The 25,355-nt window shown below is 44.4% G+C and overlaps 1 protein-coding gene across 1 annotated transcript; it reads right to left on the bottom strand.

The window, feature by feature from the left end:
• Positions 1 to 868: 868 nt before the first annotated feature.
• MINPP1 (multiple inositol-polyphosphate phosphatase 1) lies at positions 869 to 20,911 on the bottom strand. The gene is made up of 5 exons (XM_075717950.1): positions 20,335 to 20,911; positions 19,255 to 19,443; positions 18,289 to 18,386; positions 16,683 to 16,816; positions 869 to 1,268 (listed from the first exon to the last, which is right to left on the bottom strand). The coding sequence occupies exons 1-5, from the start codon at positions 20,909 to 20,911 to the stop codon at positions 869 to 871; spliced, it is 1,398 nt and encodes a 465-aa protein (XP_075574065.1).
• Positions 20,912 to 25,355: the final 4,444 nt, after the last annotated feature.

Below are 25,355 nucleotides of genomic sequence, written 5' to 3' on the forward strand. Positions count from 1 at the left end.
GCCTAACCTGAATGCCCTAGCCCAAACCTTTAACACAAGAAATTGATGGTGTCAAGTGAAAGGACACACCAGATCACTTAGAGAACGGATTACTTAGAGAACAACTGCTGCATCTCCCAGAGCACCTTAAAGGAAGAGTGGCTACTTCCCACTCCCTCACTTTTTTTTTTTTTTTAACTACTTCTTTTCAAAGATAATTTACTTACCCTGGAGGCTAACTTGCTATGCTGGATGGGTCGATGATCACTTTAAGACTTTCAACTCCCAGACCCTTTACAGGCAAATAATGCATGCAAGAACAGTGCAACTCCTCCTGCTTTAAATGCCCAAGAAAGATGTTCCCATGGTGCTTTCCAGGCAGAAATTGGGCTGTGGAGAAGGACTATGTACCCTCTCCCTCCTAGAAGCTCAGAAAAAGGAGCAAAAAAGCTCACAGGTTTGAATTATTTCATGCCTGCCACAGAAACACTAGCTAGCAAAACAGGCAGTGCAAAGCAATACTGAATCAGTCCAACCACCTTCAGCTCTGATAAAACCGAAGCCACCCCAGCTCTTAAATCCGTCCACGGCACATTCCTAAGAGGAATGACCAATAAAATTACTTATTTGTACATAAAAATATACAGGTACGCTTCATCTTGCATCACGTATTTGTTACAAATGCTCAGCAACATCCCTGTTACAGCATTTGCTTTTGTAATTCTGCTTATGGAATAAACGAACAGTGCATTGAGCTGAGACAACCCATCAGATCTGCAAGTTTAGAAAGTCAACACAGCAGCAGCAAATCATCAAAAGTGCTTGTTCACAACGTCTGTCGAATAGAACCGAGATCCACTTTGCAGAACAGCCACTCCGTTTCATTCCCTCAAAGTTCATCAATAGCAGTAATATTAACTTTTGGTAATTCACACTCTTCTTTGAAGCGGCAGTTTTCCAGGATGTCCTTGTAATAGTCCTTGAGGTCCGCATAAGCAGAGATGGTTTCATTCGAGTGATGAAACGACATCAGTTTCTCATTCAACAGCATCTGCACTTGATACTCTTCTTTAGAGGTTTTCACTTGATCACAGTGGTAAAGCACAAATACCAGGTTGGCTGCATAAGGCACAATCCGGCCACTACGAAATTTCCGATGCGTTTGTCTGATGTAATTGTTTGCCTTGAGAGGCTCGTCATCTTTGAAGAAACCCATAAGGGCAAGCAGTGGCTGAAGTGTCTCTGCATGTCCAACTTGTACAATCAAAGGTGAAGAAATAGGTTTTGAACTAAAAAAGAAAAAAAAAAACACAAAGGATGAGCGAGAGCCTGTGCTTTAAAACAAACATACCAACATATTGCACAGCTGTCAGCAACAAAGGCTTAAAGGTGTAGACTTTGAACTTGTTTTATTCCAGTGCCCGATAAAAACCTGTTTGGGAATTTCAATATAACACAGACTTTTTTTAAAACATCCAAGCTTCCTAAATTTTGTCCCAATTTAACGTATTGGCTCTTACATAAAATGTAAGAAGTTGTACTAAATGTAGTTAGGCTACAGCTAGAGCCCAATATAAATATGGTAAACAAAAGCAAGAAACAGATTAATGGTGTGCATCCATATACTGAGCACATGTCTCCGACTCCCTGTGTCAACCTAGTCACTTGTGCTCTTCTTCCCAGGTACAGGAACATCCAGTGACCATGCTACAGTTAATATACTGGGTTGGGATGAAATACGAGATTTTTAGATAGCATTGCCTCCTCCCATCAGGAATTTGAGAGAAGGGCAGTGAATCACCAAGCCAGCTGCAAGGCTTTGTTAACACACAAACCAAGCCAAGCCCTTCATCAGATGTCCCGCTGTCCGCACGTGGGAAGGCTCAAGGACATCGCAGTAACTCATTATTTCTGTAATGCAGATCCAACTGCAAGTACAAATAGCTAGTCCCCCATCATGGGCTGTGTTTGGAAAAAAATTCCCGAGACCTTTTTTTTTTAACTCAAATAAGATTTTTACTATTTTATTTTCACAGATTTGCTTTAGTACGAGCCTACGGCTAAAATACAACAGCTTTTCCCAGGATGCTGAGCTGTGTTTAATAGGAACAATTTTTTTTTGTTGTTCCCTGGCAGACGCAAAAAGTACCTGAATGACATAGCATAATGAACAACTAAGTGAGATCATCCAGGACACAATCCGCTTCACAAAGATCAACGATTTATTATTAAAACATACCCTTTATCTATTCTAAATACTTCAAATGACAGAATTTTAAAGTCCTTTTAATAAGCTTCTGCTTAAATTAATCCAAGGTGCAGTGAAGAGAAGCCCCCACATTATCATCATTTTAGACCTGGAAAGTTTTAACATTTTCAGCATTAATTTTGCTAGATTTGAGCATCAAAAACCTTTTCCAACTGCCATAATAAAGGGTAAGTGACAATTCAGTTTGAAGATGAACATTAAGTCTAACTACAAACTTATTGGCACGTTAAGAAACTACAGTAAACTCCTACTACCCTCTGACCTAACTACAACCACATGGTTGCCTGCACAAGCAAACAAATTACTGATTTAACACACAAACCGCTTCCCTCCCTGGCACGCCACCACCAGTGCAGATTTTAAGGACTGTTTCTTGCCTACATCTACAACCACCAATGCTTTTAACTGTGTACCATGCTAGAACAAAAATTGTACTTTGATAGCAAAATACTGCCATTTTTCTTTTCTGCCCTATAATATGGTTCAGCTGTTTGGAAGGTACATCAGCATTTACCAAAGTTTAGTCTGAAGACAGCGATCCAGTCGTTGGAGGACAACAGTTGTCCCTCCGCAGTTTATTAGTCCAAATTATAAGCAGGACTACTGCTATTAGTAATTCTCGAGAATACCAACTAGTCAAAAAGAAGATTATACTCCCTCAACATACAGGCCAGCAAATTAAGCCACTCATTCACACCACGAACAAAGCCTAAAATGAAGACAGCTTGTGCAACAAAAGGTTAGAGGTTATTCAACCAAAGGAAGGGTAAGAGCTGGCTTCTTGCACAAGGAAGCATCAGCCAAGATGAAAATCTGCCCATTGCTCCGGAGAAGGATGATTGCTTTTTGGGACCATCTCCAAGCGTCGCTCAGAAGCCCAGGTCACTTGTTCCAGGATGTGTAAATACACCTGTAGCTTTCAGGAGAAAAAGAAGTGATGTTTGGCAACACTCCAGCTGCCAGTAAAGCCCACCCACAGATAAGACACATCTTGATTGGCCTGAAAAGGAGGCATTTCCTCCGCTCCAACCCAAAGTATGAAGCAACTAAAAAATGGTTAACTGGGGGACTTGCCTGTGGATTCGAACTTTGATCAGAAAAGCAGGACTTCAGTACGGCCACAGGATGGGCTCTGCACTACCTGCTTGATACAGCCGTGGTGTTTGCGTAGTCTGAAACGCACCTTGCACAGTTCTGCTCCCCAGTGAGCCTGCACCTCTTCTGATTATACTCCTTAGACACGCACATACTCTCCCCTTAGGCAAAACATCACTTTAAAAAAATATATATCAGAAACCTGCCTCTGTTTCCTGTTCAAAAGAAGCATTAAAACCACAGAAAGGTTCTGTATGGAGGATGTTACTTTTTTTCCCACCCGCGCCTTTGCTGCACCAAGAGGTGTACATTCACTAGAGCTCCTCTTCCGGCTCTGCCAAACCAGTGGTTCTGCCTACACTTCTCTCCGTGTTATTTATGATCCCTTCCCTCATTTTAAAATTGTAAAGCTTTAGGATCCTTTGACCTCTTCCCCTCCCCCTCCATTCTCTGTTCCCTCCTCTTACTCATTTGACTAGTTCATTTATATCCTCCCCCTCCACACGCACCTTCAGGGAAGTGTTTTCAGGTTTTAGGACACATTCACGTCCCTCCTGTCAGTCAACAAGTAGGAACAGCAGCAAAACCCACATGCCTATAGAAGAAGACAGAAGGCTATTCCTTTGACCTCCTGCAATTTCCAGCTCAGAGATCTCTTGGGCCGGATGTGGCTTTTAAGTAATGCAGGAATTCTCAATGAATCTTTCTTTTGTCAAATCTCTCCTTAAATCCACGCACATTTCTAGCATTCACAACACCCTGTGGCAAGGAGTTGCACAGCTTCACACACTGCTCATTTTTTTCTATTTGTAGATGCTATGTACCATTTAATCCTTTCTACTTACAACTTTGCAATAATATTCTTTCCAAGTTGAGAAATCCTACCTTAGTCATTCCACAACTTTTCCAAACAAGCTATATCCTTTTAGATCAGAGCAGCAGAAATGCACAATACTCAAGACAGGGAGTTACACTGTAAATCCATGCTGCACCCGTGATGCTCTGTTTTCTTAATTCACGACATCTAACACCTTTTCTAGTTTGATTACAGAAGTTCGAGATACTTCCAGACAACTATAACAACCTCAGAACTCAACTCCTGAGCAGTAAGTTATCCCAGATTCTCCCTGACAAATGATAAGATGATTATTTTTACCACGTGGATTACTTCACAGATCTGCAATTTTCAACCCAAGTCTCACAAGGTTCTTTTACAATCCTCCTCGCAGAAACAATTTACGTTATTTATCTCGAAGAAAAGTGCTGCGTTTGCAATGCCACTTAACTTCTCACCTCTTTTTCCCAGTCATTTACAACATGCTGAGCAGCCCGGCTCCTTGCAGACCTATCTCCACCAGCGACCCGCCTCTGCTAGGAAAATCAATCAGCTATCCCTTCCCTCCATTTCTCGTATTTTTAGTCATTTTTTTACCCACGTCAGGACCTTTCCCCTTAACCCCGGCTGCTTGATTTCTTTTGATAGGGAAACCTGTTGAAAGATGTTTGGAAATCATGACTGTGTCTCCCCGATCACCCTATTTGTGTGCTTGCTGATCCTTCCCAAGAGCTCCAAGAGGTATGTTTTCCTTTCGAAGAGCCACACTGACACTACCCCAATGTATCATTTTCATCAAGGTGCTTATCAATGCTAGTCTCAACTGTTATTTCTACTCAACTGGCCTGTAATTCTGATTCTCTCCTGGAGCTGCTTTTTTTTCATTTTTCCTTTATTTCATTTTTAAATCATCACACCTGCCAGCCCCCACAAGCTTCTTGGCCGAAACCAACACACACTGGCTGTTATTTCAGCTATTTCCATTCAAGTTTTTAGTGCTCTTGGGGGAGTACCACCCAGCTCTAGCAACTTGGCACATTTTCATTTTGTCCCAGCTGCACGGCCTTATACACATGCCTGCTTCCAAACGTGGTGGTCTGTATTTTATAGTTTACTAAGCAAGGAAGCTAGTAATGTAAATGTGCTGCTAAAGTTTCCAAAACAAGTGTTACATAGGCATTATTCACTCCACAGGGAGTGGATTTCACACACTCACCCCAACCACAAAAAAAAGATTTCAGAGCTGCTAAAAAAAAAAAAAAGAAAAAAAAACCAAAAACATTCTGGTTTTCAACGCTGGCTTTAAGCAAGGTTTGGCTTTACTTTCCAGCTGATGCTAGCAGGAATTTTGAAATGGAAGTAAATCACTAAAAATATGGTTAACTTCTTAGTTAAAAAAACCCAGCAAGATGTATGTTTCCAAAACAGGAAACAAACTATAGCATATATACATACACACACGCAGCAGTTTTGAAGAACAAGGAAAGAAAATCTCATGAAGACAAAAGAAGGAATAAATAAGGCACTCATTGTCACTGTAACTTGAGCTTTTATTTCACCTGCTTTAGTCCCAAGAAGTCCTCATGCTGACAGGCCAAACTACCTTGGGAGACAATACAAACCTCTCCCACTCACAGCTATCCCACCATATTATTTTTATGAGAATTAAAACTGTTTCCTTATATGATACAATCCTGAGTTTCCAATAGCCTCTTTAACACAGTATACTTGATTTCTCACCAGCACTAGATACTTGATTTCTAAGACTACTCAAGGACTCCTTGTTCAGTCTCTGGGGTCACGACTCCAATTCAGATGTGCTTTCGTATCTAACAACAACAACAACAATAAAAATCATCATCAAGGTCAAAACAGCAACAGTAATATTTTTAATTATGGGGAAATCATGAAAGATTGCCTCTTCAGAGCATGCATACAGGCAAAGGTTACTACTGCCCTACATTTCTGATAAAGACAGGAAATCAACAAGACTGATAAATTCAAAACAGTAGCACAGGGTAATAAAATATTAAACAGAAGGCCTGAGGTTTCCACACTCAATCTTCTTTAGCATTGATTAATGACTCAGCATCACATGGAAGCATCAGACAAAATTCTCAACATCGGACTCTGGCAACTGCTAATGATATTTCAATTCACTTTTTTCCTCCCTTCTATTTAGTAGAAAATGACTTGGGAAAGCACACTGATGAGTAGGAAAAAAAAAAAAAGTAGTTTCCAACTTTAAAGGGAGATGAAGAGACTGTGCATAAAACTTTGCCATACAATATTAAGAGCTGGTCTGAAAGCACTTGCTGGTGACTGGTTTCATATTCATTTTATGGGGCACTTCCAAATGAGCAGAAGTGGCTGTCACTAGGCAGACATGAGCAGGGTTCATTGAAGAGATTTGTCAGCTTCAGCTACCAAACCGCCCATGCTGTAACCTTCTAAGCAAATCTGACCACAGCTGAAAATGAAGAAGTTGCTGAACAATTCATCAGCACAACCCTGAAAGCTAAGTCTCACCATGGAAAAAAAGCACCGTGGAGAAGCACAGAGGTGGGATTTATCATTCAGGCAAATTCTAGCTCTCCTCAGCCTCAGCAGGTTTGGGTTTAACCCTGAATCTTCTGCATCAGCTCACCCATCCTCCACAGTAGATCGTTCCTACTCTTCCTAGGACTACTGATATATCACTTTAGATTGGGAAGAAGTGAACTTTCTTTTAACCAAAGTTTATTTCCTAAGCACCAATGTGACTTTCAGCTTGAGATATCCCACTGTCTCCTGGGGTTTGGGTTAAGAAGAAACACTTCCTACAGCAAAGCTTAACTGGCCAAGCTTCAAACCTCATGTAAAAATCCCCCCAACAACTTCAAAGAAGCTAAGTTTTAACAACTGTTAAACAAACAAGCTTGGACTACATTCTGTCCTTTTCCCCCCAATACGAAAGCCAGGACAAAGGACTCCAAAACCGTTTATTTTCAGCTATGGGATGAACTCTCCATCCCTCCCACCTCCCCCCGTGATTTATTTCTGGAAAAAAACAGCTGGAGGAACCCTAAATCTACAAGGAAACAGCAGAGATCAGGGAATGCAGTGGCAGTGGTGGGACTGGGAAGGCAGCAAAAATACTGAAGAGCAGCATTGCTCAGAGTGTTACCACCAATGGGAAGAAGGGTGGGAGCAGGGGGAATCTGTCAAACAGTATTAAGTCCTCACATTGCAAAACTTCCACCTTAAATAGTAGAACAGAATACAGCTGTGCTCATTGATTTCCAGAATCAGTACCAACACAACAAAATGCCACCACAAATACTGACAAGATAAAAATTTTCTTCTTTTCCAACAAGGCAATACATGAGCGTGCTCATGGCAAAGGTAAACTTGAAAAACTGACAAGACTACGTAAAACTCATTTAAAACTCTGATTAAAAGGCAACAGCTCTTATCTCGTCTGGCAAGAATTAATCACCCAAAGCTAACTAGGCTTCACTGCATTTCACTTCAGAGCTTCTGCAGTTTCAAAGGCTCCTTTCTGAACAATCCCACCTCTCACGTTCTTATGGACCTCAGAGATTAAATGCGTTACTGCAGCAGCATCATGCTGATGCTAAATGTTGAACCATAGTGACGAGCCGAAACCAAGTCAAGGTCATGCCACTTGTCAAACCTTTCCTGCCCAAGGTGAATGCTGGTTAGGTCAGTTCATTTGTGTATTAGTTGCCTAGGTACTGTTTTGCTTGGGTTTGGGGTTTTTTTTTAACTCCTTAGATAAAAGGATATGACTCTATAAAAGCTGCTGAGATACCTTTTCAGAGGAATCCTGAGTAAGCGAGCATTAGGTAATTAATGTGAGTTTAAGACTTTTGAAAGGCACAAGCAATACTTTAAATATCTAGTTCTAGGCAGACAGATGAAAAGACACAGTCCTAGGGGAGGTCCCCTGGACTGCCCAGGTATCCAAGAGAACACACACACACACACTCTTCAGAAATGCAGCCACCAGGATGCTGCTGAACGTGTGCAAGGACCTATGGAGAATTTCACACTTCTACCTGGTCTCCCCAAAAGCACCCTTTAATCATGTCAGAAGCCCCATCTTTGAAAGATGGGGCTATCAAAACCAACCATACAGTAATGATACAAAGCTGCTCTTTGAGACATTTACAGTTTATTAGCAAAAGTCATCCCATTTCTCTGATTTTCTGGAAATGAAGTCAAGACCAGTACATTTGAAAAATACACAGAAGTAAACCGTGTAGTCTATTGAACCGCACAGCTGACACGTTGTTCTGTGAATACATGAACATCGTATTACAGGGATCAGCCTACCCATCGCACACACACCTGTTCTCGGAACAGATATACTGAAGTCAAGCTTTTTTTTTTTTTTTTTTTTTTTTTTTTTAGGTTACATACCACTATGAAATCAGCAGATGAGGTGACAAGCACCTAGTCCGGCAGCTTTCATCACAGGCTCTCCCAGTACCCTGAAGAGCCAGGGGACATGGTGGGGACACCCCAGAAGTAGCCCCCTACAAAGCCACAGGGAGCCACCCGCACCTCCACACCCTCTGAGAAAGGGACCCTCCGGGATGCACAGCACCAACACCGCTGGCCTAGCTCTGCAAGAGCCGCTTCGTACCTCGAAGTAAGCCCACGTAGTACACATCTGGCTACAAACTGCGCCATGCTTCAAATAACGTAAATTACACATCTACGTGTTGTAGCCCTGGTTCTCCTTCGGAGCTGCTCTGCTACTGGGTGGATGATCAAACATGCTGGTTTACAACTCCCACCAAGGGACACAGGACGCCCTGAACCTGCTGATGCACCCAAAGAGCCAAGAACCTGCGCTGCACAAACCTGGGATCCCAGTGGCAACCAAATAGTTTTATTAAAAGAAATGACTGAACAATTTGGATCTGAGCAAAAGGGTTATTTTAAAACCAGTTCTATCATTTCTACTGCATACGTGGAAGCTTTTTGCTCTGTTCCCTTTGTACATATTATAAAAAGATAGTTTTGAACAGTTAATTGTTTTTAGATCACATATCGAATTCTTTTGTACCGAGTCAACAGTTTTGAAAGGAGCAATTAGCGCATGGTAGTAAATGATGACAGAATGGTTACCAACTTTGTGAACTGACCTGCAAAGAGGAAGTAAATTATATGAAACAATAAAAGCTACCAATGAATTGGCAAATTAAGCTGTTTACCTTATGGCTTAGCCTGGTATAACTGCAAAGATCACCTTCACTTGATCTTGAACTACATTCAAATTCAACTAAGTCCTTTTTTTAAAATACCTTGGAACCTGCTTACTCTCAGACGAAACCACCAAATATTTTGCAATGTACATGTGCAGCTAGGTTTGTATTTTAAATCATTAGCCACACACTTTAAATATTGAGATGGCCGCACAAAGCACACTTCCCAGTCTCCAGAGCCTTATGGTAATCCATTCGGACAGTACGAGTAATAACAGGTATTTCATAGTCTCTTTCATGAGCAAGAAAGGTAGACTTGTATAATATTTGAAGCTAGAAGAAAAAAAAAGTATAAAACAGCTTTAATGAATAGCTGATATCCTTAAAGTGTGCCACAACCAATTTTCAAATCCACCACTGCCCAATTGTGTAGCTGTTAAGGTGTGGGGTTTGTTTTCTTCTGTTTATTTTTTTTTTAATAAGATTAGCAACTTTATATTGCATTAACTACCAAAATACAGATTTCTCGTCAACACACGCAGTTCCTGTTGGCAGAACAGCACTCCCAGATCACAAATGTAAGATGCACCTGGGCATCTCACAGAAACCTGAAGCTGAAAAGCGATGCACATCTTTATGCCTTCCATGTACAGTTTTCCTACAGATCCACTCCCTACGTGGCAGCAACAGGGGCTTCCTCCTGCAACCGTAGCGTTTCCCCCTTTCTCCTCCCAAGTTCAGTGGGCCAAGTCTCCCAACAAGGCAAGAAGGGTCTTAGCTGGGGAAGGGTCTGGAGCACAGGCCTTATGAGGAGCGGCTGAGGGAACTGGGGCTGGTTAGTCTGGAGAAGAGGAGGCTGAGGGGAGACCTGATCGCTCTCTACAACTACCTGAAAGGAGGGTGTAGTGAGGTGGGTGTTGGGCTCTTCTCCCAAGTAGTCAGTGATAGGACAAGAAGAAATGGGCTCAAGCTGCGTTGGGGGAGGTTTAGGTTGGATATTAGGAAAAATTTCTTCACAGCAAGGGTAGTCAAGCATTGGAACAGGCTGCCCAGAGAGGTGGTGGAGTCCCCATCCCTGGAAGCATTCAAAAAACAGGCAGATGTGGCACTCCGGGACATGGTTTAGTCTAGTCTACCCTTAATTGGTTTAGTGGTGGACTTGGTAGTGTAGGTTAATGGTTGGACTGGATGATCTTAAAGGTCTTTTCCAGCCTAAACGATTCTATGATTCTATGAAGCCAGTGAGCAATAGGGTTGAGCTAGCACTGCCACGCAACACACAGAGCAGATATGCCTCTTGAGTAGGCATCAAGTCTGAGGTTATTCCTACCGTCAGCACTATGTTGGGGGGGGTGAGTGGGAGGAAAATTGTAATAGGTTTTGGTCGCCAGCCGTAGCCCACAAAGAACTCAATGCTTCTCCTGAGGTAAGGTGATACTCATTGGTAGCTCCTCTACATCCCAATGTTGGAGCGCCTCTAAATACCACAGCTTTGGGAAACTGGACACTTTCTAACTGTTTAAACAAATGCTGACTGGTAATAGCAGCCTTTCAAGGATTCTTCCGTAGCAGCATAACTGCAAGTGAACATGCACGCATGTTTCACTAGCTGGCAGTTCTATCAATATAACGAAGAGCAGGCACACTTTCGGTATGGCCAAGGCTCCAGTTGGGGGAAAACCCAACAGTTCAGTGAAGAGTATTTCCCCATTTGCTTCTTTGCCACATAGTTGCATAGCCTGACTCTATTTTCTATCCGTAGCAGGAAGACTTGGGAAAAATGCAATTCTTACGTCTTCAAAAAAATGAAGTGCTTTATGGACCAAGACAACTGCCCAAATATGCCATTTCAGTACAAGAAGTCACCTGGTTTAATTTTATATTCAACTCTTGTGATACAAGTTTCCTTAATTGCCAAAAAAAACCCCTGTATGGAAGAGAGAGTCCTGGCCCCCAACCTCTCCCTAGAAATGCGATCATTGACATTTCTTTACAGACTGGTAAGAAGGCATGGAGGAATGTGGTCCTGAAAGGTCCACCACAACTGTGGTAAGGTCTCAAGGAGCAAATGCTTTCTACTGAAAAATTAACCTTTATTAGACATTTATACTTTATTGCTACTGAGGGTGCAGAAGAATAGGATCCATGCATGGGTGTGCTGACAGTACATGGTCACTAATACAACTATCGATAAATTCAACATCAGACCCAAGTTCCTGGATAGATATTCCAACACCTTTCCACCAGCTGTCTGGATGGATGGGAGCAGTTGGCAAGAGCAATCATACAGTGAAAATCCCTTTCACAGCCTTCAAAACCATCTTGCTGTACAGCAAGACCCACACAGAAGAGACTATTGCTAGTTTAAACCAAGAACTCTATTGGAAATCACACGATGAAAGATCCTAAAAACGTCTGAAACTTTTGCACTGCAAATTGAAGGTGGGACTAATTAGCAATAGGTAATTATTACCACCTTCATCATTTTCTTCAGGACACATAGCAGAAGATATTTTCCCCAGAAGAAAGAAAAGCAAGCCTTAACAAGGCAACTAATAAGGAAATTAATGTTTGGTGAGCAATCAGATTGCAAGGTCAAGAATCACTTTATGGGAGAAACAGGCTTACTGTAAAAGCAAGGTTTCTCTTTCTAATTCAGCTGTAACTGGGAATGAAAACAGGACAAAGCTATTGCATACAACTGCTTAAAGTACACTACAAAAATGCAGCGTTGCCAACACTGCTCTCCACTGCCAAGCCTGGAGTAGAACAGGTAATCCAGGTCCCTCAGCTTCTTGCTGCAGCAGAAATGCTCCCCCTTCTACTTTTGGATAGCCCAATCTAAGCTTTCCAGAAAGAAAGGGGAACTTGGAGCAAAGATAATGCTCTGGAAGTAAATTTGGTTCTTAAATTTTTAACGCAAACAGCCAGTTACAAATCAACGTTAAACATCACTAAGCTGAAGCAACGTTTCACTAAAAGACATTTCATCATCACAAAGGGTCATTTTCCGAGTAATGAACTGCTGCAAAAGTATTTAACCTGTTGCCTTGAAGTTGCACAATACCATAAAAAGAGACACTCACGTACATACATATGCACAACCAAACATTTTCCACTTATTAACACAGGCATATTTTTTTATTTGTATGGTTTCTTGTTTTCATCTGTAGTCTCACATTGCCACGGGATACAGGATAAGTCTCTCTCCCTAGATAAAAAAGCATTAGTTGCACCTCCACTCTCTAGATCACGAGAGACTCAAGCTGTTCCAATACATCGGCGGCGGCAAATTGCCATCCACCAGGTTTACTGATTCAGATTATACTCAAATCTTCGGTGCTTTAAGACTGCCACCTTACGTTCTGGGATGGAATGACACGCTCCTTCTGTACGAGGCAAGGCACTTCGGAAGCTTTCAGTTCCCACTTAGGATGATGCGGACTAAAGAGACCGCTCATCCAGCTTTGAATTTTGCAAGATTTTTAGGGTCCCAATCCTTTACACACACGCATAAACTCACCACCTCCTTCCCTCTGTGGTGGCAATACAACACGAGAGCCCCAGAGATTGCAACCAAACTTCTGCAGCCAAAGCCGAAAGACAGGGTGAAGTTATCTCAGTCATTTAGTGCTCTGCCTCAGACACCTGCACTTCCCCAAGGAGCCTGCTCCACCTCCTAATTCAGTGACTGCTGATCTAGTTCTCAATAAATCAGAAGTATAGATACAGATTTTGTCAACTATGGCTTTTTTTATTATTAAACTTACCAGGGATATCTTACACACAGTTGAGACACGCTGCTGCAATGAGTGCATGTCATTTAAGGACTGAAAGGCTGTCACTGTTCAAAGAGCAAATTACACTAAAAGGAAACAAAATTGATCACTCTCCTTACACGAGTCAAACTGCATTTAGAAGTTATTTTTCAGACTTCAGAAGGCCAGAGGGGTGTTAAGGGTCTTGCTTGTCTGTTTTTCTTTTAACCTGCATTTCTTCCTGATCTTCTCATTCCCAGTTCTTACTTTCTCTGTTTGCAGGGACAGACAGAGCACATGGCAGAAGCAATCACAGCAACGTGCTTGTCAATCTGTTCACAGCCAGGTGTTAAGGACCTGTGCCCTCATGTATTTTTCATTTAGCTCTCTAGTAGGCTGAAAAAAGGATGCAGCGAAGAAGTTTTTTTAAAGGGTGATCTAGCATAACCACTGCTTGTACTCCACCACTACCAAAATGAGAGGCATCACCAACTCCCACACAAGCCTTAAATTTCCAGATGCCAGAGTGATCATCTGACAGCACATTTTCTTAAGCCAGCTTGGCTGGAGAGGGGTCCCTATCGCCAGCTGCCCACCTTTCATTCACAGCAACTCCTCCCCAAAGCCAAACTCATTTCATGTTTGCAACTGCCAAGTTTTGACCCATTCATGGCAAAATGAACAGAGGTGTCTCCTTTGTGCTGGGTGGTGCACAGTACAGGGGAGATTCAGAAAGGCCCCTGACTGCCGCTGCCACACAAAGAAGCATAGTCCTGTACAGTCCCATCCGCAGCTCTCATTTCCAACCCCCTACAGCCCCCTTCCCTGGGCTCACACAGTCATTAGAGCAGGATCAAGGCTCTGGATCTGGATGCAAGTGTTCGGAAAGTCTACGTGTACGTCTGTCTCAAAGGCAAATTTTCAACGCATTTAACTTCTCGCATGCTAAGCCAATACTCTGTTAAAAACAGACATGCTGCTCTGATTTTCCAGGTGAATCCCCAAAATAATTAAGATAAAAGGTACTTGTACTGTTTACCTAGTGATAAAAGAAAGGGTAGTCAAGCATTGGAACAGGCTGCCCAGAGAGGTGGGGGAGTCACCATCCCTGGAAGCGTTCAAAAAATGGGCAGACGTAGCACTCTGGGACATGGTTTAGTCTAGTCTACCCTTGATTGGTTTAGTGTGGACTTGGTAATGTTAGGTTAATGGTTGGACTGGATGATCTTAAAGGTCTTTTCCAACCTAAACGATTCTATGATTCTATAACTCCACTTTAGATGAGAGAAACCATGTCATGTATTATATTAAACATGACCTCAACATTCTTGTGTCCCTCGGAGCTCCAGTGACGAATACAAGGTATCTCTCTGCATCACACACTAAAGGACAGCAAAAAAGCCAACTGACTGTTTGAGAATTATGCTTCAACTGACTTAACACACAGTTCTCCTACCACTGTTAACGTCCAGCTTGGATCCTCCGTCAGCAAAGTTTTAAAGGAAAAAAAAAAACAACTTCTTTGCTGTCTTCTCTGCTATAAAATGGTTATAATCAACTTTATGGATTGTTCCTCCAACCCAAAATGCAAATGCTACTTCTAATTTCAGCCTGCCAACTAAAAGGAAAAAAAAAAAGAACCACCCCACCCCATGTCTTCCAACAGGTCATCATGCAAAAACACACATAGCCAGCCTCAAATATCTGTGACATGCTTTTCTTTCCAAAGTATCAAAGCCATTAATATCATTTTGCTGGTGTTAGGTAGATCTACTTTAATATATTGACTATAAAGTCCCAAGGATGCTAGGAATGCAAGAACATCCACCACATGTAACTAATGTTTATGTATCAACACCAAAGCTGAATTTGCTGGTCATAAGTTAAAGTTATTTATAAATTGGTTTCTACCAAGTATTTAATGGCACAATATTTATACAATCTTACAATCACATCCTTGGTATTGGGTACTTTCATAAACATTTCCACACTTATCTGCTAAGGTATTAATTCACGTGATTGACCACCGAACTACGAATTTAAAATTCCTCATTTTGCACGAGGAGTATGCACACAGGTTGTAAATTAATTCTCATATGAACGCACTGCATTTAATCCTAAAGCAGCTCTCAAAAAAAAATAGATTGCCAGCACGTGAAAGCAAATGCAGGTAACTCTGTGACACAAACATCTCAACCTGTAACTGCAGCCTTTGTTTTCTCCATGCCACAACAGATCCCAGTTTCATTCCTATTTTACTTCTCCCCATCGTAACAATTCACAGGAGACAAGATCAACACCAAACAAATACTAAATCACTGCTGACTGATCCCAGCTCACAGGAGTAAACAATACACAAAAAGAGCACAGGCATCTCATCTCTAATTTTTAAGGAAGTATAGGGATGGTTATATCCTGACACTGTAGAGGCAGTTTTTAGGACTGCACAGCTCAGCGGATGGAGTACTGCTGCTGCTGTTCTTCCACTGACACAAAATGGCTGTTGTCAAATCATGGCAATAGATGAAGACAATCCACTTTATCAGACCACCATCCTTTGAAGACACCTGGTTATTTATTCTATCTTCAAGTCTACTAACAGTTACTTGTAACGCCTAGTATCTTCCTACAGCTACAGTGTTGTTCGCAAACTACAGCTTTGCTGTAAAAGAATAAGGATGGGAAACTAAATATCCTACACAGAGTTCTCGGACTGGTTGGCTGAACTACTCTACTTTGGATTCATGCAGTAAACCAAGGCATTTACAACGATTTCAGGACCGAAGTGTCTTTCTCCTGTTCTTACAGGGCACCGGATTATGTCGCCTAAAGTCTGCCCTTCCCCAGTTCCAGCAAAGCGGGTTTGTTACAATAAGGCTGGTTTGCTGTTACAGCTCTGGCCTCTTGGATCCTGCAACAGGCCATCCTGGTCTACAGTCACTAAGTGTTTGGATTGATCTGTAATAATTTTTTTTTTTTTCCATAATTACATTTCAACACCTTTAATCTAAACAGAAAGGTTTAATAACGCAAGAGACTCAAACATGTGCAGAAAGATTTCCACGCTCAAGCGCTTAAGTAAGCAGATAACAGAACGTATCACGGGGGTGCTTTCAACTCACAATCTTCCATTTTCATCACAAATGATTTTTAACAAGGCCATTTTAAACAAAAAGCTCATTGTTTTAACTCAATGGCCTCTTCTCAAACTGGGCAGGAAGAGAACACCATTATCAGACACAGCAGCTGCCTGTCCCTTGAAGGCCTGTGTGGATCAGTAAGTTAAAAGACAGAAATTAGCTGGGCACAAGAGCATCAATGGAAGAAACAAAAAGATACACTCTTTACAGTAATACTGCTCTATTAAAAATCGGATTCTCCCAATTAAAATTCTCCTGGCTCAAACTCTCCTAACATTGTTACATTTGGAAGTAAAGTACTTCTGTTCACATTAAATCCAACTCAGGATTGACCACAGAAAGCTAGTAGCCAAAGTACAGAAGCCTTTTTTTTTTTTTTTTTTTTTTTACCTTTTGCTCTCTGCCACTGCTTTGTCCAACTGCTGGAAGATATCTTGGAATAAAATGCAGCTGGCGCGACTGTTGATGTCATAGCCATATCCTCTCTTCCAGTATTGCTTCAGGTCATTCAGGTATTCCAGTACCTAAACTTACAGAGTTCACAAGTTTTTATTATGGCACAGAGGGAAAATAAAAAACCCACAACCTGGAGCAAGGACGCTACCACACACTGCATGAAATCAACAGTTCTTTGACACACACACAAAAAAAAACCCCAACCCAAACATCAAGGCTCCAGTTGAAACCGCTTCAGCATAAAACCAGACACTACAGATCAGACTAAAGAGCCACGAAATTCAGTACCTTGTCTCTGATCTCGCTCATAATCAGGCCTATGGAAAACAGCCGGCACGCTTCCCCAGACTCCAATGATTTTCAGCCTAGCTTTGAGCCCTAAGGTGGTTTTCTACAAATTTAATAGACTTCAGTGGATTCTCTCCCACAGTAACCCAACCTCCCCTTTGAACGGACCAAGTTTTAGCCTTAATAGTGCCCTGCAGCCTGGCTACACACAGTGTTAAAAAATATAGTCTTGTTGTGAACCTGCCTGCTGCTAGCTTCATTTGGTACCCGTTAGGTACTGCACGTGACAAAACAATCATTATCCGCTGCTTTTTTAGCATTTCTGATTTTGCCTTATGAAGGTCAAAGAGCCATAGCTTAGCTAATCATTTTACAGATGGAAGCAATCCCATACCTTTAACTGAGATTGTCTACATCGACATCCTAGAGATGTGCACACATCTCAAAAAGACAGAACTGTGTCTCGGATTTATGTAAAGGCACATGATGCTCTCCTTGTTCTCTGCTCCTTTTCTTACAATTCCTGGCATTAAAGTTGTTGGGTTTTAATTCTTGTTCATTGATTTTACTGTAGCTGAGCCAACATTTTCATGCATCTATACCATCAAAATCTCACTTCTCAGTGGGACAATGGATCTGAGAGGCGGCCACCTTGTCTATGAAGTTTCAACTTCTTATCCCATATGCATCGTTTCACAGCGAACACCATCTGCCACTGGATTGCTGTGTAATCCACCCTCACAGGGCCCCTCTGCAAAGCCTCTCAAACACCCCGTATTCTTACTATCCCAAGTAACTCCACATAATCAGGAACCTTTCCCACCTCACTGCTAAGTTACTTGTATTGAACAGCACAGGTCTCAGCAGAAGTCCATGGTGACCTTCCTCCTCCTTGAGAGGAGAACATTTACTCCTAACTCCCCTGCCTACCCTTTAGCCAACCACCTATCTATGTGGGGGCCTCCCCTATTTCCCAGGTGCTACAGAAATAAAAGCATATAAGAATTAAACACAACAGGAAAAGACTGTTTTAATCAGGACAAATCAAGACTGCACTAATATTTACATCTGAATGAAGAAAGGTATTTCAGTCTTGCTGCTCGATTAATCCAGAGCTCTTTGGAGACCAAAGTGCTTCATTAGACTGAAGAATAAGGGGCCCACAACTTGCAACTTTGGACTGCGCAGTTATATCTGAACACTAAGGCTTCTTTTGACGGCTTCTCAGGTATCTCTCCCATTTAGCACTTACCTTGGCATCTTCTTCACTGAAGAGTGAACACCATGGGGAGGTGACATTTTTTATAGCCAACTCATATGAGCAGGTGAGAAAAGCCACTTGAACAAGATCTGCAATAAATCCAACAAACAAGCAAAAGATAAACCACTGCTACACAAGGAGCAACTTTCTCTCAACTTGCTTCTAAAACAAAATGTAATTACAATTTAATGATGCAAAACAATGTAATCCAATAAAGTATCACCAGTCCAAAGGCCAAGCACCAAAAATAAGTGGTTTTCAACAAAATTATTGCACAGAATCCAAATTTCATACTGCAAGCTTTTCACATTACATTGCTACACAAGGGGGAAATGAGAGCATTTCACATCAAATTCTGCATGTCTGCTGGTGCACGTGCTGTAGGTGTTGATCGCTAGCGCGTCCTCATCGCCACAAAGGGCGGAAGAGGCAGTACAAGGCAGGCACGTCTGTTCACCACAGAGCCGTCTCTGACTACTGCTATGCATCCTCCACGTTAGCGGTGGAGTTCTAACAGCAGTGTGCTGTAGCTTTGGGATTGTGGCTTTAGGGACATGCTGGAAACGACAGCAACACCCATTTGGGGGGGCTCCCCCCGCACTTGGCCACACAGGGAAACCTGGCACTTCTAGACAAGTAAAGTTACAACACAGACATACCTACCCATCTTTTCCTTAAGTTATTTGCGCGTTTGAATCGCAACAGGTTTTACAAAAGCTACATCTGCTCAACAAAGCAGAATTAATTTTGAAACATCTTTTTCTTCTGACCACTGACTAACAAGCATTCATTACTGCAACACCAATACACACTTGCAGCCTTATGCATTTAATTGGAGACTGCATCTCTGATTTACAGTATATTTTAAATTACCCACTCTGCATAATTACACAGCATCTCGGAAGTTGTCCTCAGCCAGACTGGGAGCCAAAGCCACCTGTAACAGGCATTCGTTACCTGCGTTCAGCTCCTCCACCGGCAAACACAAGGCACTTGCGACCTTCTCCAAGACCTTCCTCATCTCCGGCCCCTCTTTGAAGGCATTCACCTGGCACATCGCTGCGTCGTTCTCCTCCACCAAGGCAATAAACTTGGCGCAGTGATCAAAAAACCGCATCAAGGAATCATTAACTTCAACCTCCATCTCTGAAAGCAAACGTGGGCTCTCAGGGACACAGCTGGGAGAAGTATTGATGTCCCCAAGGGCGCCGGGGGCCGGCCACCCGGGCACCCTCCCGGGGACCCAAGGGCGCCGGGGGCCGGCCACCCGGGCACCTAAGGGTGCTGGGGCCCAGGCACCCTCCCAGGGACCCAAGGGCGCCGGGGGCCGGCCACCCTCCCAGAGACCTTTCTGGAGACCCAGGGGCACTGGGGGCTGGGCACCTGGGCATCCAAGGGCACTGGGTCCGGGCACCCTCCTGGGGACCCAAGGGCACTGGGGTCCGGGCACCCTCCCACGGTCCCAAAGGTGCTGGGGCCCGGCCACCTGGGCACCCAAGGGCACTGGAGTCTGAGCACCCTCCCAGGGACCTTCCCAGGGTCCCAAAGGCACTGGGATCCGGTCACCTGGGCACCCAAGGGTGCTGGGGTCCAGGCACCCTCCTGGGCACCCAAGGGCACTGGAGTCTGAGCACCCTCCCAGGGACCTTCCCAGGGTCCCAAAGGCACTGGGGTCCGGTCACCTGGGCACCCAAGGGTGCTGGGGTCCAGGCACCCTCCTGGGCACCCAAGGGCACTGGAGTCTGAGCACCCTCCCAGGGACCTTCCCAGGGTCCCAAAGGCACTGGGGTCCGGTCACCTGGGCACCCAAGGGCGCTGGGGTCCAGGCACCCTCCCGGGGACCCAAGGGCGCTGGGGCCCGGCCTCCCGGGCACCCTCCCGGGGACACCACAGCGGTGCCCCTACGGGGGGGGACACACACGCAGGGTGCAGGTCCCCCTCAGCCCGGGGATGGGGGACACGGCACCGGCCCCACGGGTCCCCTCAGCCCCTCGGGGAGGGAGCGGGGGTCCCTCAGAGAAGCGGGTCCGTGCTTACCGTCGCTGCCGAGGCTGGGGGCAGGCCCGAGCCCGCGGCGGAACGCGGAGCCGCTCTGCAGGCAGCGGTGCTTGGAGCTGCTGGCCAGCAGCAGGCGGCGGCGGGCGGCGAAGAGGGCGGGGAAGCGGGCGGCCAAGCGCCGGGCCAGGTGCTCCATGTCCCGCCGGCCCTGCGGTGCCAGCCGCCCGTCGAGGCTCTCCTCGTACCACATCTGCCATGCGGCCAGGTCGGCGGCGGCGGGACAGGCGGCTGCTCCCGTTGCTGCGGAGCGGTGGCGGCGGCGGAGGAGGCGGGAGTGCAGCTCGGCCAGGCGGCGGATCTGCCCGGCCGTGGGGTAGCGGGTGCCGTGGCGGAGCAAAGCGCGGAGCTGCAGCGGAGCGCAGGCGGCGGGCAGCCGCGACCCGCCGGCGGGACCCAGGGACAAGGGGTCGCTCAGCAAGTGGGGGTTCACCTCCTCGTAGCGGGATTTGGTGCCGAAGTAGCCGCTCAACCCCGCGCTCGCCGCCGCGGGCGGCGGCAGGAGGAGGAGGAGGGCGGCGGAGAGGAGAGCGGCGGCGGCTGCTGGGCTCGGCGCCATGGCAGCGACTGCGCGGCTGCCCGCAGGAAGAGGCGGAGCGGAGCCGCCTCTTCTCGCCTTCCCCTCGCCTCAGGGGCTGCGCGTCGACCCGGGAGGCTCGGAGCCGGGCGAAGGGGGCCGCCCCGGGCGAGGCGGGGAGGAGGCGGAGGCCCTGAGGGCAGCCATGGCTGCCCTCAGGGCCTCCGCCTCCTCCCCGCCTCGCCCGGGGCGGCGGCTCCCCTCAGGCCGGGCTCCCCCTCCTCAGGACTACACCCCTGTGTTAAAACCCCTCCTTTTCCACCAATTTATAGCCCCTTCACCGACGCTAAAGACCCCGACCCTCACCCCACCTTGTGCCCGCTTTGCCAGGGCTCGGCCTCCACCGCGCCAGCCGACGCGTTGGGCGAGCGAAGCGAAGAAGGGGCTTTCGGGGGCGTTTTTGGCTTTTTTTTTTTTTGTTTGTTTCCCGAAAGCTGTTGAACTCCGCTCTAAAAGTATACAGGCAACGCTGCTGGCAGGGGGATGGTGGGTCGCCGCTGCCGGGGATGGCAGGTCAAAGGCAGTGCGGGGCGTCGGGGTTTTTTTTAACGCGGCGTACGCGTTCCCAGGAGAAGCGGGTTCAGGTGGAAATGCGCCGCTGTGGAAAAGGCGAACAAGCGGGAGCACAAACTTTGCAGCTGGGGATGCTTCCAGCCAGGAGCGGTATCCAGAGAACCACCAGTACTGGTTAGAATCAATAGAATCATCGAATCATTTAAGTTGGAAAAGACCTTTAAGATCATCCAGTCCAACCATTAACCTAACATTACCAAGTCCACCACTAAACCAATGAAGGGTAATAATTTCAACGTGTCCTGGCGTGGTGGCTGGATTATTTTTTAATGAAAGTAAAAACTAGGAATCATTAAGGTTGGAAAGGACCTCTAAGATCATCAGTCCTCACATCCCGCTGGCATTGCTGGCGGCACGGCGTGACGACATTGTAATGACCTATCCAGAAAAGCTTAGAAAGGCTTAGAAAAGCAAAGAATAAAAAGAGGCATCCTGTAGAAAAGCCTGAGCGCGCCGGTGATGCGTCAGGTTATAAAACAGCCTGGGCAAAAAGCGTAAGCAAAAACATCCCCAGTGCTGATGATACCCGTTTTCAAGAAAACTCTCGCTACTAAATAGGTATCGGCTTGTAGCTAAGGAAACGGAGTTATTTGTAGGAGAAGCAAGGCTTGAGGTTAACAAAAACATCTCACGTCTCAGGAAATGGGTTTAGCTTTTGGGCCACAGCATGTCCTGGGGAGACCTATGTTTTATACACAGAAAGATCAGGTGGTGTACTCCCTGCCTACACTGTTGCTTATACAGTTGAGAATTTTCACTGAATAAATAGATTTTCATGGTATATTTAGTCAACTAGTGAAATTCTGCTGGGAAGTATGCATCTCACCTGCCTCCCACCTCATGAATAACCAGACCAAAGTGTTCATGCAATGATACGCAAAGGCTCAAACAGTTAGGATAGGCAAAGCCTTTAAAGCTGAGAGAGAAAGGGGAAAGAAAAGTATTGGAATAAGTAAGGGTTTTAAAGCTTCTGGACGAAGTTACGGGTTCTCTGCGTTAAACCCAAGTGCTGTGACTTAGCTGTCCCACAGTGATACTGTGCAGCCACCATATTTCCTGGTGGCTTTGGGAAAGGATGCAAAGTAAATTATTGTTGTTATTAAATTATTATATTACAGAATGCAATGTAAATTATCTTGTTGAAGGCTTTGGCTCAACCCTCTGTAGCGTGAAAGGTTACTTCTCACCAAGCAAAATGGAGACTTTTAGGGTATACAGTGAAAAATTGTCAGCGAGGATTTGGTTCTGTATGTTTCATAGAGATGCAACAAATAAGGGGTTGGATTTGTGATCTCTTCATGCCTAGCAGCACGTATGTCAGCTGTCAACAAATTAATCTCACTTGAGAGGTAATGCAGTCAGCTGTTCTGCTGGGGCTTGTTTCAGCTGCATCTTGGTCGCAGCACAAAGTACTTCATCATTTCTGTCGCCGTTCGTGGCCTGTTCGTCCGAGCCTCACACAGCACGCTGCTCTTCCTGCACTGGGATCTCGAGGCAGTTGTAGGTAAGCACCAAACAAGTACAGTGCTGAGAGGCAGACAGGTTTTGCGCTCGTAACCTAAGTTAAATTTCTCTCTCCTCTTTAGAGATCAGAAGTATTCAAGATGGTAACTTCAGGAAAGAGGAGCAAAGGCTGATTCTGTCAGGACACAAAAGATCGTTTTGAGCAAACGCATACAGTATGTTCCCAGTTCTGCATGGGATGTGGCCAGTTCCTAGACTTTTATTTCCTATTTAAAATATTCCAAGGAGTGTTTTCATGCACAAGGTGATTTTACACCAGTATTCTTCATAGCAGTTTCTATCACTGCATGTATCACCAAGACCCTGCTGCTGTCTTTAAGCTATGCTGAAGGACCTGAAAGAAGGGGGAACAGTCCCAAGGTGATTCCAGAAGACGATCTCCCCAGTGGAGAGGCGGAACACACACTGTGCCTCATTTTAATTGCTAGCACATTAAGCAGATAAACAAACTCTTAGTGACTGCATATGTGTTTCACCGGTCACGGAGCTGTGCTGGAAAGGGCTCAGGTTAAATACGGAAAATACAAGTTCGTGCAAGAAGGTGAGGCTAATAACGAGTTATTGTTTAAAAAAAAGGACACCGTCTACTATAAAACGGTAGTAATTCAACATCAGCGAGACAAACAAAAGCATTTTGATCATTTGTCTAGTACAGCTCTTTGAGATGTAAATGGTTCCTCAAAAATGATTCCTGGGAGCTTTCCAATTTTACAAGGCTGGACTAAATTTGTCAGTAAGCATTTCAAGACCAGTGCAGAGAAGTAATTTGGATTTCAGTTTGAAAAGAGGTCCAGAGGGGAAAAAATGCGAATGCTCCATCATCATTTCATACAATCTTCTTTAGTTTATATTAGGCATATCTAACCACAAGTCATTTCTAGCATGTCATCTTTTGTAACAAAATCAGCATGAAACTACGTACAGTGCAGTTGTCAGAAAACACTGTCTTAGGTTGTTTTGAAACCTATTGACGGTATTTTATAAAATACCAAGAAAAATATAAATTCCATCTTCTACTTAACTATTCACTGTAACGAAACTGTAATTGGTTTTAGTAGGAAAATGACTTTGCATATTGCAGCAGTGTGCACACAAAGCTTATGTGTGTGAGGGAGAGGAAGAGAACTCAGAGTTTTTTGTTAGAGATTGCAAATCTTCAGATTTTAAAAATGTGAATTTAAAAGGTAATTAAATAAAACCGGATTTGTGATCTCAGTTTCCGTTCCAGAAAGGGAATTCAATGTCCTCAATTGTCAAGTGAAGACAGTTACCCCCCACTGTGACCCCTTGCTTGCTCCTATCACATCACATTAAATTGTCACATCCTATCATATCACATTAAATTGTTCAGTTACATTTTTTGAATGGCTTTCACAGGATTTTTTCCTATGTATCTATTAAGATGAGGAAAAATCTTGTCAATAACATATTGTTCTGTGAGGAGTCACCTCTAATTATTTCCCCTTCTTAGTATGTTTTTGAAAACATTAAGAGAAAGACCTGTAAAACAACACGTTTTGTATTTGATGGAGTCTGAGTCCATAGAGGCCTTTGTGGCCTCTGGTCACAGGAAATTTTTGAGTGCTGCTCTCTGCTGAAAAGGTTGCATTATTCAAATGGTTGCACATGAAGCTAGGCTCTTTTCAGAACTTCTGTGCAGGGTGTTTGTCACCTTCAGAAATAAAGAAAGACCGCAGGACTCGGATGCCTAGCGCCTACGCAGCGTAAGTTGAGGTATGTGAACCTCATTGCTCAGATAGCTCCACAATGTGTCAGAGACAAACAGGCCAAGTGAGTTAGAAATCGGTTAGGTACCAACCTGCCTCGCACCACTGAGCCAAGTGCAGCCTCTGGGTGCTGAAAATACCGCTTCAAAGCTTTTCCTTGCATAGAGCATTGCCTTCTCTCTGGAGAACAGCTCCAGTCCATACCCCGAAACTCTGGGCAAAGCATTTACATAGCAGCCAAGCCGCCATTTTCACCCTCCGCAAGTATTGCGATACCCTTTTTTGGTCCTTGCTGTGTCTTTAATGTTTAAATTAGAAACCAAAAAAAATTACAAACATGCCTGCTCCAAATGCAACCGTATCAGATTGTTCCCTCTTTTGTTCTCCTTTATCTTTTTTGTTTCTTCCCATCTCCAAATATGGTGGTGCTGGGAGTGGTTAATGCGTAAGTCACATTTCCATTCACTAGCATTTTTTGTCCTCTTACAGTACAGTCAAATCAGTTTCAAAGACCTGTCCTGAATAATTTCCTTATTTATGCTTCTTCTATGGATTTTCCTTAGAGGTGCATCGGTTTCCAAACCAAGCTATATTTGAAATGC

This window comes from Pelecanus crispus, chromosome 10 (assembly GCF_030463565.1).
Source record: "Pelecanus crispus isolate bPelCri1 chromosome 10, bPelCri1.pri, whole genome shotgun sequence".
In the NCBI taxonomy this organism is placed as follows: Eukaryota; Metazoa; Chordata; class Aves; order Pelecaniformes; family Pelecanidae; genus Pelecanus; species Pelecanus crispus.